General features: G+C 40.0%; 1 protein-coding gene across 1 annotated transcript in view; it reads left to right on the top strand.

The window, feature by feature from the left end:
- Positions 1-5,354: 5,354 nt before the first annotated feature.
- RAPGEF6 (Rap guanine nucleotide exchange factor 6) overlaps positions 5,355-13,052 on the top strand; it is a gene marked incomplete at its 5' end in the record, with an annotated part of 96,615 nt that continues 88,917 nt past the window's right edge. Inside the window, 3 exons of the mRNA XM_057385861.1 lie at positions 5,355-5,425; positions 6,040-6,096; positions 7,027-7,110. Of these exons, the coding sequence (XP_057241844.1) occupies positions 5,355-5,425; positions 6,040-6,096; positions 7,027-7,110 (212 nt within the window). The remainder of the gene's footprint in view (positions 5,426-6,039; positions 6,097-7,026; positions 7,111-13,052) is intronic.

The following is a 13,052-nucleotide window of genomic DNA, read 5'->3' as shown; positions in this document are numbered from 1 at the left end:
GAGAGACAGGTTTTGCGCAGCTCTTCGGGACAGGTTTGCATGTGAGAGCAATCTGTCTGCAGCTTGCTGACACAGCTGGTTTTCCGTGTGCCTTTGAAGTGCTGGTGCTGTGGTGCAGCTTTCTGCTCTTTTCTCATTCCCTGAGCAAAACTCTGGACTGACTGAATAATACCTGCCAGTGTGTGTTCTTTGAGACCCCTTGTTTCGGGTTCAGGGTGGGTGTAGGGTATCTCTGAAGGGCAGGTTGGTTGGGATTTGGGAGCATCCCCAGTTCTGACCCCGCTGCAGTGAGCAGCTGTTTGGGACTGGGCTGGCTCTCCCTGCTGGCATGAAGGACATAACATCACAGCAGTGCTGAAACGAGCCCGTGGGGATTTATGGCTTCCCCAGCATCCCTAATACCTGATTGCAATTGCTGAGGTTGTCTCTGTGTGAGATTAATCAGAATTTGCAGCTATGAGGTCATTTGAGAACGATTTATTTTCCTTAGAAATAGAGCAGATTTCCTGTTTARTGTGTAATAATAATAGTATGTTACTGGAACACCTGGCTGGGGTCACATAAAGTCAAGCATCAGTGTTTTGTGTTTATGAAGGGCAAAGTTGCTTTTGATGCAGTCATTCCATCCTCATTTCAGAGCAGGCTTTTTCCCCCTTTGAACACTGCAGGAGAATTTGTCTTGGACTTTATTGGGATCTTGCAGCTCATGTGAATTACAATTGTTCTGGCTGGAGTTGTTGGTTGGGAAACTTTGTGGTCAGAGCTCCATGTTSAAGACCACTGTTGTTCCACTGGAGCCTTAAAAAAAAAAGCTGCTTCTTGGATTAAAGGCCAGGGATTGGGAGAGAAGAGGGTGAAGCAAAAGGAAATGGTGTACACTTGCAAATTTTGCTCATCACTGGTGTTTCTGYGCTGTGGTGTTTTTCCAGAAGCATGAGGATCTTAGCCATATTTGAAAAGATTCCAATAATGAAACTTAAGGGTGACCACTGCTTCCTCAGCGACTTTGAGTTTGGATTATATTCTCATGGTGATTTTTCTGGCTGACTCTACTTACKTCTTTATTTTAAAAAGTTACATCTTAAAACATTAGTTTCTTAATTGTTACCATCCTTGCAAAAAAAAAAAAAAATAGGAGAAATTGCTTTCAAAGAAATATTTTGGGATAAATGGGTGATGGTGGTAGTTAGCTGGTRGTTTTGTTTTTGTGTAGTGAGTTTTCAGTTGATGCTTCTTTTATTTTTCTCTCTTATGGCATCTCTGAGAGTGAGCATCTGGCAGGGAAAATGAGAAGTGGTCTGACAATTCAGGTGGCTCACTTCGAACTATATTGGGATGGGGATGTTACTATAAAAGAAAATGTATTTATATAACATGATATTGTTATTAAAATCTGTGTGTTTTTACACCACCTTTGGTTTAGCAGTTGGTTGAGCTTTTTGCTGGAAGGATGTGTGTGCTGGAGATGATAAAACAGGTGCTGAAGGAAACTGAGGCTTCTGGTGGCCACGCTGTTGTGATAACGGCGCTGTCCGCAGAGCCATCCCTTGCTTTCTGCCCTGCTGTGAAGTACATGCTCTTTTCTGCRTTGTATTCTGTCACAGGAGGAATTTGAAGACACGAATGTCCTCTGCTTTTTTAAATACATCTGCTCTGAGAACTGGAGGCAAAGAAAATGACAGGTYCCAGGCAGCAGTCGCTGTGTTCATKTTTCCTCTCTATCATTTAGAAAATCTTCTTTCTAATAAAATTACCAACTGCCTGACTCCCTCTACTCTTTGCCCAGTTTCCCACCATCCCCTGAGTTACTGTAGCTGCAGTTTTAGCTGGTTGGATAGACAATGTGAGTTACTTTCTCTGTAAATAACCTTAGTCAAGGTTATTTAACAATAACAATAACAATAACAATCTTTGACAATAACCTCTGTCAAAGATTGAAGAATCTGTGTRGGCATAGCATTTGCAGGTAAATCCCGTGCTTCAGTTTCAGCTATTGTTTCAGCTGATGAAAAGCTCTGAAGAAAAGATAGCAAAATAAAATCATACCAACCTTCTTCTTTAATTTAGAGCATGTGAAGAAATTGCATTTCATCAATAATATCTCTGTTGGATTTTGACAGAAAAAAGTAAGTAAAGGGATTATAAGGAGGGATATAGAAAGGTCCTGTAAAATTCCAGCAGATGCTGTGTGTTCTGCTCATATGATGCTGAGTTTTGCCCTTTGGCATCACTTTTCGTAGTGAGTATCTGAAAGTGTCTGTGAAAATAATCTCTACCCTTTGTACAGGGGTTATGTGCTTGTCCACTGTTTATAACTGCTGTGGTTTTAAAAATATGTTTTAAAAAATAAAACTGAAAATCATATTAGGAGATGTTGTAAASCTTGAGTTAGAGAAATAAATGCTTTCAGCTCTGTTGGAGGAGGATTTTTGGGAGAGTGGTGCAGCTGGACTGCAGCCTCTGTCCACGAGGTGGCCACAGCCCCGTCCATCTCTGGCCACCCTCGGATTAATCGATGTTCCTTGCTGGCAAAAATACAGAATGAGACTCTAAATATAGTATGTCCAATGTAATTTCAGTGCTATTTTAAGCACTTAGTCTGAAACGACTTGGGAGTGATAAAGAAAACTTCACAAASTATGACTGATAGGAAATTTTAATTTTGTTGGGAAAACTGGGATATATACACCACAGTACCGTACCCTCCCTTGTTAGAATGTGAAGTGGCACGTGAGGGAGAGGAGGAATTCTACCTGGCTGTGTCTATTTTGTCTATTTAAGCAAGCAAAAAGGGCATTATTTCACCAAGATATGTAAAACACATTGGGTGGGTACCTTTAATGCACTGGCAGAAAGAGGCACCTGGCAGCCCTTCCCAGAATTACTGAGTTAGCTCTTGTGCTCAGTGGCACCCAAAATCACCTTCTCTGCATTACTTGGACAGGGGCTTGCTTTAAAAGTCAGGTGYTTTTAGGGAAAGCTTTACAGATCCTGATTTAAAACCAGCTAYAGGAACTGCTGTGTAAGTAGCCAATGTGTTTAGCTTGTTGATGTGTCACCTGCTGGGYAGTGAATTACATTTATCCTGTAGTTTATTGCATTTATCTACATTAGAGCAGTAATCGTGGGCAGTGTAAGTTAAATACCTTCTGCTGGGTCAGGGAATAGGAACCTTTGCCTTCCCGTTGCTGTGCTCTGCTCAGCTGTTCCCTCTGCTGCTGCTCATCTCTGCAGATGAAGTCAGAGCTGAGGGATGCTTTCCASACACGCATCCCTTTAAGCAAATGTTTATCTCTAATTTACCAACTTTTTTTTTCATCAAACTCCTCAGTGGGTCAGTACAGCACTCCTGTGTGCTGCAGGTGGAATGCAGGAGTCAGCCCAAGCCTTCCAAAAGGGCTGCGTTCTGAGGAGTTAAAGAGAATAATTCAATGATGTGGTCATTTTTCATATGTACAAGGTAAAAACTTTGTGATTAAACAGGAACATAAGCTCTTGTTCTGCATACGGTTTTCTGTAACTTATAACTACAGAACTGCTTATCTAAAACATTTTCAAGATGTTCTGTTACATCTTAGTCCCAATTACGTACAAAAATACTGGAAAATACAGGAAAACGTAAGCAGACATAATGATTTATGAAGACTGAAAAATTCAGCTTTAATTTTAACATCAGATACTGACTCTTGCCTGGCTGGCCAGCTTTGACAGGAGTTGAGGGTTCCCTTTTTTTGGCCTGGGAGAGGTGGACCTCCAGGTGGAGGAAGAATGTGTAACACAGGGATTGTATTTCCATTCCATAAATTCTGTAACTCCCAAGGTGTTATTAACTACTCAGACATTGCATGGTCTGAGGACATAGTTGCTGCATTTCTGTGCCTAATGCTTTCAGGTGGAGATGTTGAGGCAGTTCCCCGCTCAGAAACAGGGAGAGCTCAGTAATGGAGCAGTTGGATACCTGAAGTGACCCTGTGGCTGCAGGTGCCCAGCTCTGATGGGCTGTTGTGGGTTTGGAGTCTGATCCATAGCTAGTGCTCCTGCATGTTTCACTAATAAAATCAAGTTTGTGGCAACTTGGGGGATTAAAATGAGATTGGACTGTGTGAAACGAGTGCTTTGTAAATGTGATACATATCCCRGCCTTCTGTTTAATTTTCATGGGATTTAGTAATGACATTTTAAAAAAAAGAAATCAGAGTTTTATTGGTTTTACATGGTCTGCAATTACGCCTGACCTTTCATTTGATACAACAGTCTATATCCGTTATATTGCTAAACATGGACTATTTTAAGCCAAAGAACTTTTCTGAAGTAAATCCATTGTAAATTCTGTGGCCAGCATTCATATTGATTTATCTTCTGTAAACACTGGATAAAYGCAGCACTTGAAAATTCAGAACATACTTTCCAAGGCCAAGCTGGAGAGACTGCTCTGTGGTGTATAATGATTTTGTTGTGTGTGTATTTGACTCTAACAGCCCACCTGTTCAGGACAGTAAATTAAGTGATGAATAGCTCCAGTGAGCTGTGCCCTGCCATGTGGTCTGCACCATSAGCACAGATATTTTTGTGACTGAAGAGGATTCTGTCTGGTGAGAAGTTTAAACAGCTGTATCTCCTAATTACAGCTTCTATGTAAAGTCCAGTTTATAAAGCAAAATAATGTTCATGTTTTAATATTTTTGTTTCTAGTGGATGCCCTGATGTGATGCTGCCTAGTGGTAGTAGGAGGGAGAGATCTCTGAAGCTTTATTGTTTTCATCTTTGCCAAACAGTATTTTGGRGTGATTTCTGATGWTCCCTTCAGACATGGACTGGGCTGMACAAGAGAGGCAGTTGGATGSTGTAGTTTGTAGTGGGGGTGCCAGCTAGATCTGAGGTGGATATGAAAGAGTTTTTCCTCTCTAAACATAACCCCTTTGCTGTGAAAAGGTACTCTGGTGGTTCTCTGCACCCCTAGATAGTAGCTTAGGTTTTTGCTCTTTTGAAAAATTTCTTCTTTAAAGACATCTTAGAAGGTTTCAATGGTTTCTGACCTTGGATGAGCAGAACTGCACTATTTGTCTCATTCCACATGTTGTTTATTACTATCCATTCACATAAATAATATTGTCGGCGATATTTTTAATGAATCTCTTTTTTTCAATTCAGTGTTTATGCATCAGTTGAACTTCACTCTTCTCACTCACAGCTCAAGCATGGACAGGGTTCTTCAAGTCTGTGCATGTCYTGACTATCTATTAATTTGGATTTGTATCATTCTGTGTAACTTACTGCAGAATCTGAAAAGTAGCGAGTGATTAGATGTGAATGAAGTTGCTTATGTTTGKTTTTCTTTTTCCCTTTCTTTTTAGGACTTAAATACTATCTACTCTTTCCTTCATGGACTGGACATACTCTCGCATTTTCGGGAACATCAGCTAAGGTGAGGTACTCTGCAGTTAATGTTGTTTAGCACACTTCTATCTGTGACTCTTGTGGAGATAATGCAGAGTTTTTGTCTGCCTGCACTTTGAGGTGGCAGAGCACTGGCCAAGTCCATTGCTGAGTTAAGTCACTGCAGTAATTTGGCTGGGAATCYAAACTAATTAGCTTTTCTAAGAAGGAAGGCAGAGCTGACTCGCAGTTGCCTGCAAAGGACTGTGTAGACAGTGCCCTGTCTTAACTCCAGATTACAAAAGCTTTTTAATGCTTCAGACATTCAGATGATCTCAGAATCCATAAAATGGAAGGCCAACAAAGCACAAGAAGTGCGTTGGAAGTATTTTAGTTCTTTCAGTTCTGTTGCTATGGGTAATTCCAATGTGTGGGAGTGATTTAAACACTTAGAGAACATGCTGTATATTATCTGTTTGGATAATGAAGAACACCGTAATAATTTGAATTTTCTGGTTAAGCACATCCTTTGTTGAGAACAAAAAAAATAGTTTAATTTGAGGTCTTAGAGCCTGAAAATCATTCTACTGAAATGTGGTGATTAATGGCTTATGATCTTTGGGGATTAAAATTGAAATTAAACTTCTCTTCCTCTTCCCTCAGAATAATGTCGTCCAGTGCCCGCTATGAGAGGTACAAGGGCAACCAAGTTCTTTTCTGGTGAGTATATAGCACTTATTGGGGTTCTTCAGCAGAAATGTGAGCAAACCCAATGTTTTGCATGTTTAAATGTGTCATTTGCTTTTCAGTCATTGTAAACAATCAGTTAAAAGCTTTGTCAGAGGTGGTTGTGGCAGTAATTCGGTGTTGATGTTTGAGAGATGCCCCTGAATTTCCATGCTGAGAGATGCCCCTGAATTTCCATCCCAGCTCCACAGCAGCAGAGGGGCAGTGTGTGTTTGTAGCAGTGACATTGGGTGGCTGAAAGGCAGCAGAGGGAGCCCTGGTGACACTCAGTAGGTGGCACTGTCTCCCTGGAGCTGGCACTGCCTGCACAGCTCCTTCTTGGAGCAGCCTGTACCAGGGAAGGATGGAGCTCAAACACCATCTCTTTACATCGCAAAAATTAATATCTCAGCTTACAGTTCTCTAGGTTCTAGCTGGGAGGCAAATATACTTGTATTTTCCTCCTATTTTAGCATTGCTTATGGTATATTTATCCTCTCACAGCTAATCCTAGCTTTCCCAGCTTCCAGCCATTCTGAGTCTAAATAGATGCCAGAGGTATCTCACTGCACACTCCTGCTGCAGTATCAGGTCAATATCTGTGTGTGGAGGTTGTTTGCTGTCCTGTRTTTATAGCCTTTATGTATACTTTCACTGGAATAAAACTTTTTCACTAAAAATCAATAATTTCATTTTAATAAAGTAAATTTTTTAAGCTTACTTAAATGTCAAATTGTAAAGTATAAGAAACATTCTTTATGAAAGTGTTAAGAAAGAAAATCCTGGTCCAGTTAAAGTTCACGAGTTCTTACATATCGAACTGGTAGAGTGGTAAATCATTATTTTGCTACAATAATATTTTGGATAACATATTTCTAAGGTGTTGTAAGGAGAAGTACATATCAGTGATTTCTTTTCTTACAGCTCAGAAACTATTGCAAGATGCTGGTATATCCTGCTTTCTGGATCTGTGCTCATGAAGGATTCAATGTTTTTACCACCTTGCAGGTATGTGCAGTTGTTGTTGAAGGCAAGTTGTTGTTTTTTTTTTTTTAATAAATGCTTTTGATATGTTGCTGTTACTGTAATTTTAAAAGCATTAAATTTTTTTTTTTACTTTTTTTTTCCTAAAGTTTGGTAGTGAAAGAAATGTTAAGCTAATTYAATTTAAATTTTCTTAGACTTTTTCTGCACGTAGAAATTTCTGTGTGAAATACTATACTGAATCTAGTTTGGCTTTTTAAGTTGATAAGAGAATTTGTAGTCAGTTTATTACCTTGGGCTCCCTTTGAATAATTTGTGCCGTGTGACTGTTCTGGACAGAGTTCCCCGTTTWAAAAACATGACTGCAGATGACATTGCATCTGCCATTTGGTTGGGGGCTGTATTTAATGCACAGATGATTTTTATGTGAAGCAAGCAGGGGCCAGCTGTGGGTTGTGCCAGGAGCCTGGCTGTGTGTCAGGGTCAAGGCACAGCGAGCACTGACAGGCTTTCACTGGAGCACTTTATTAGACTTGAGCTGGACTTGGGCAAGTAATACCCTGAGTAGCCACAGTAGTACTCTGCTTGACCCCGTCCATCACTCAYAAGTTTTATTTCACCGTGTTTCACTGGGCTCAGCGGGAGCTGACTGTGAGTGGATGGACTTAATGTCAGCTCCAGCTCAAATACATTTCCATGAATTTCTGGTAAGTGCTGGTAAGAACATATAGGACTGAATTTTTCAACTCAGTTAACTGTAGATTGGATATTAAACACTTCATGCTCCTTGAGTGACTGAAGGGCCTTGAGTGGATCCAGAGAAACTGTGACTACTCCMCCCCTGGAAGTTTTCAAGGGGCTTGGAGCAGCCTTAYCTAGTGGAAGGTGTCCCTGCTTATGGCAGTGGGGTGGAGTTAGATGTGATTTAAGGTCCCTTTCTATTAAAATCATACTGTGATGACTSAGTGATAAGTTGAGGAGTACCAGGACTGTGGACATGGTGTATTGGAATTCGCATAAAACTCTAAAATTGTTTGGCAAAACTTACAAGTAAGTCACCTACAAGCACTGCTCAAGTTTCTTGTGCTTTGAAAGCAAAATAGGTCTATTCTAGCTAATTCACAAGATTAGATTTATTATGGATAATGAGGAAAAATAGCTGCTAGATGGGGAARGGGTCACAGAATTCTTTTAGATGGAGCTGCTGGCAGGTTACAGCTTACAAAGGGTGGTGAGATGATGTGGAAAGGAAGACAATGCACTCCTGCTGGATATCTAGGGTGTTCAGSTCACTTSCATTTCATTTGAAATACATTCACGTTAATACATTATATTAAATATAATGCTTTTTTTTTCCTTCAGTAAAGTGGGATAAACTTCAGTTACTTTCCCTGATTTGTATAGTTCATCTGTCACATTTCTGGTTGAGAGAACTGCAGTCACCAGACATTTACAGGCTAGTTTAATATGAAACAGTGCTTTGGATAAGTTAGTAGTATTCTTTCATAATTGCAATTAGCAGCATTTTAATTACTTTTTAGGTAATATTTAGTGTCATACTTTATTCTTTGTCCCCAATCAAGTTCTTGATTATGTGAGTCATTCTGGAAGGAGGCTTAACTACAAATCTCTGAGAAAACACAATATTTTCTTCATTCTCATTGCCTCAGGTATTGCAGAGTTGTTCTGTGTCACAGGAAACAAAGATAAGAACTTGCTGCTGTGTTCTCTCTGCCTGATGAGCATACGATCCTAGACTTGCAAGATGTTTGTGAAATGAACTTTATGGGAGAGTGAGTTGTGTGGGATACTGCTTTACCTGTGCTGTTTTTATTTTCACAGCAGGAAAGTGGTGGTCAATTGTAGGGAATGAAGTGAAAACCACGTTTCCACATTTGAGGTGTTCTGAGGYTGCTGAAGGAATGGAAACATCCCTTTAGCCACTTGGGTTTCTGGTAGGCTTAGTGCTGCCCAGACATGGCATCAGATGGAATCTTCCCTGTTTGCCTTATTGAATAGGGTATAAACATAGCAGCGTGTGAGCAGAGGTGGCTGAGGATAGAGACAGGTGTCTGCTGCACAGGAGGGATGCAGGAGACTGAGGATGGCTTTGAGATGTCCAGGGGGTAAATGAATGAGGACCAAAATAGAATCCTTAATGGGAGGAAGGTGGTAACTGTCAAAGATGAGGAGTTAGGCTTTAATCTGGAGACCTCCTAGAGTTCTAAAAAGGTCAAGAGCCAAGTTTGAGTARTTGTCATTCTGGAAGAATTGGGTATCTGGAGGCATTTTGTAAAACAGATCGTAGCTAACAAATAGATTCTAGTTTGAAACTCAGTCCCTGTGTGCTTCATAACAGCTCCACTCACCAGTTACCTCTTGGTCAGGTCGCTAATTTCAGCTTCATATTTTCCTCTGGAACATTTGACTTTGTCTTTAAAGAATTTCTGTACATTTTAGGATCTTTTCCAGAATACTGGAACAGTATTTTATAAAATAGTTTGCTTTGTAAAAGAAGGATATCAGTGTTTTTCTGATAGAGGAGGTTYTTTTTCTGGGTAATAGTAGGGTTTAAGACCACTGTTCTTTGTAAAGGTTTTGGGTTTTATTTTTTTTATGTTGCAGTTGTTTTTCTAAATTCAGCATTGCACTAGAAACTAACTGGCCAGCAACTTTTGTTGAGCAATTACATAAGAAGCTGCTGTTGCAATTCATTGTTAGTGAGATCCTTGCAGTCTCYGTAAATAATCATTGCCACTGGCAGGTGATGGTGGTTTAATGACTGTTTCCTGGTACATCCTTACAATCCYTGTCCTTTTTCTGTCATCTGCCCCGTGACTGCCTTGAAGGATAGGAAGAGACTGTAGTAGACAGCTAAAAACTTAACCTGGAGAAGGTGCTGTCCATGCTTTTTGCATGCCCCCTGTCATCCACTATCTGTCAGAGCTTCAGGGAAACCTTCCTTTTTTTCTGTGGAACTCTTCGAAATAAATATTCTATAGAATCCAACTGGAAGAGTCTTGGCCCCACAAAAGCATAAGGAGGTGGGCAGTCACTGCTTTATTAACTTTGCCAAAGTATTTGAGTGAGTAAGGGTGGAAAGTGGGGTTCACTCTGCTTGAAAAGGGCTTTTTCATTGACTTGGATGAACTTGTATTCAATTTGTAATTCAGAAGTTGGTTTAAAAATTGGAGGAGTAAAACTTGCACCCAGGCATGATCAATCTGTTCAATATTCTGACACTGATGCTCATGGTGAGAAAAGCCCTGCAAGATTTTTAAGGTAAGAGGCAGATCAATCAGTAATACCAGGTACAAAGATGGCAYAATCTTGATTATCCTATTGCCTGGAGAATGGATTTGTCAATAGATTTGGCGTAGGAGGAGTAGAATTTGCTTCTAACATGAAAGCACTGGGTAAAATAAAAGAACAGGATCGACGGATTTGTGGAAGGAAAATCATGTCAGCAAGTTAAAGAGGTTTTGTGTTAACCTTGCTTGTTAATGAAGATAATTCATGTGAACAGGATATTTGAAGGAGATTACTCACAGCAAGATTAGCCATAGGAGATATAGCAAGGGCCTGGAGGAACTTTTGAAGCCAATTATGTGGCTGACAGCCTCCTACAGCTGTGAGAATTGAACCTCCAAGGGAAAAATACAAACTCTTGAAAGATTCAAGGTGTAGTCTTACTAAAACAAATACTTTTCTTTTCCCAGCCCTTCCAAAAATATTTCAGGTGGAGAAAAYTGGAGTCATTGTTCTACTCATGTGGTGCATTTCTTGGCTAAAAACAATACTTTATTCAACATAGCCTTGTGGTTGTTGGTATCTTTTAATGAGAGTTGYGGATGCATCAAGGACTCAATAAGCCATTTCTCTTTTTATTTAGTAAAAGGAGTAGACACAAATGCTTAGATCAAGAAAATTGTGATCATGGAAGAAGAACTCTAGTTTTGCATCATGAAACAACAGCTTGGGTTGAAATTATTTTAGCTTGTTTTGTATTAGTATTTGTGAATAATATGTTACTCTATTTTGCAGCTTACTGGGACTGTTAATAGTGTATGTATCTATTCTGTGTGAAGTACCAGAAGCACAGAAAATACTGTGCTTTTGCAGGACTGTCAGTGTTGGAAAATAAGAATGTGAGGTTAAAGATTTGCAATTTGAAGAATTTAAAGATTAACAAAATGCCGTAATTTAAACTCTGATGTATATAACTTTGTTCTCAAATGTATTTATACCTCAAATGTACCATCTAAAGTCAGATCAGTTTTACTTCTGAAGCCTGTAGTGCTGCTTTCTTGTGAATTTGTTCCAGTCACTGCAAAATAAAGAGTGGCTCAGAGCTCCTGCACTCCCAGCTTCTGCCAGTGCAGGGTGTACAGGTCTTTTTCTCCCACTGATCCTTCCTTTCCAGGTTTAACTTGAATCTGCTTTCTGCTCAGACTGCACCTGYTGTATCCAAGCTCTGTCCCAGTGCTCCTCACCCTCTGCTCTTTATCCCTAATTTCCATCCCAGTCCTGGTGTCTGGAATGTGGACAGTGCTTTTCCTCCCATCTCCAAGATCTGGATCCATGTGTGCCAGTCCACTGCTGCCATACAGTAAACTTAAATTCTGATAAACTGGCAGTTGCCAATAAGGTTCTGAATTKTGATAATTGTTGCCATTTTTGGGATTTAAATTTTTTACAGTGTGACTGTAAAAATTGCAGTCACAATACGATACTCTGAGTGTCTTTGTTTCACACGGGAAAGCTCTTCCTAGGTAACTGTTGAGGATTATTTTCACTGCTCTCTTAAAGGGAGCTTCAGGCTTACATCCCTGTGCTTATCAAGACTGAGAGATTTAATACTCAGCACAGGATAAAAGCAGTGGTTGTTCAGTGAATTTGTGTCTCTGGATGAGGTGATGTTTTCCCTGGGTGTTTCTGTTAAGTGGTGGCTGTAACTTGTAGCATTGCCTGGCAGCCAGTAAGTGAACCAACAACTTGGGAATGCTACCAATAAATGTATTTGTAAAACTAATTAATTCAGATAGAGTTGTTCAGATTGAAATTCTTCTGGCAGTGTTAGTGCTGGTATGAAAATACTCAGAGGGAAAAGGGATTGTGGATGAGAAGAGCTGAGTGTGCTGGTCTCCCTCAGTGCTTGTGCTGGGCTTGCTGATGTTGAATAAGGGCTGGGAAGGTGTTGCAGATTAAGGGTACGTGGTGCATCTTTTTTGACACTGACTAATCTTCTAAGAAAGTAAAAAAATGAAGACCTGTCACAACTAAATGGCCAAAAAATCTCGTACATATTGCCCCTGCATCAATGATTTCCTTTTGGTCTGTTTGTGGTTCCTTACAGCGGCTGCCCTTTTTAGAAGTTTTATGGACTGCAAGGATTGCTGATAGTGCCACAGAAAGAATTTTTTTGTTGACTAAACTAAAGTGCAAGAGAAATGAAATTGGAAGCGAAGGGTCATGTATGGTATGTTTATAGGAAAAATATAATTTTACTAAGGCTGTGTAATTCTATGGCCTGGAATAGCTGGAAAGCTGCACAGAAAGTGGTAGGTGAGACTCAGGCTTCCTCAAAGGGTCATCGTGTTCAAAGTATAAAGTAATTAATACAGAGATCTTGAGCTTGCAGCCTGCAAATTGGGTAGCAKGTTACACAGCCTCCAAAATAATTTCCAATTAAAACTTCAGCAGACTTGAGAGATAAACCTGCTAAATGTTGTTGTTATTGRGAGCTAATGCAGAAATGGGTTTTGATGACTGAGCATTAATTGAAATGGGTGTTTGCATTCAGCCACGTATCTTGTGGTGTCTGGTTTCCTTGAAACTATTTCCTGATGGAGTGAAGTGTTACAATATTTTTCTAATGAAGTTACTTTGAAGAGCTCAGGACTTGCTCAGCATATGATATCAGTAAACTCTGCCACTTGCATTTGCTGAAGCATTTGGTCTGTGCT

This window comes from Malurus melanocephalus, unplaced genomic scaffold (assembly GCF_030028575.1).
Source record: "Malurus melanocephalus ecotype Western Australia unplaced genomic scaffold, MMel_1.1 scaffold_882, whole genome shotgun sequence".
Lineage (NCBI taxonomy): Eukaryota > Metazoa > Chordata > Aves > Passeriformes > Maluridae > Malurus > Malurus melanocephalus.
This window is presented reverse-complemented; position numbering and strand designations above follow the sequence as displayed.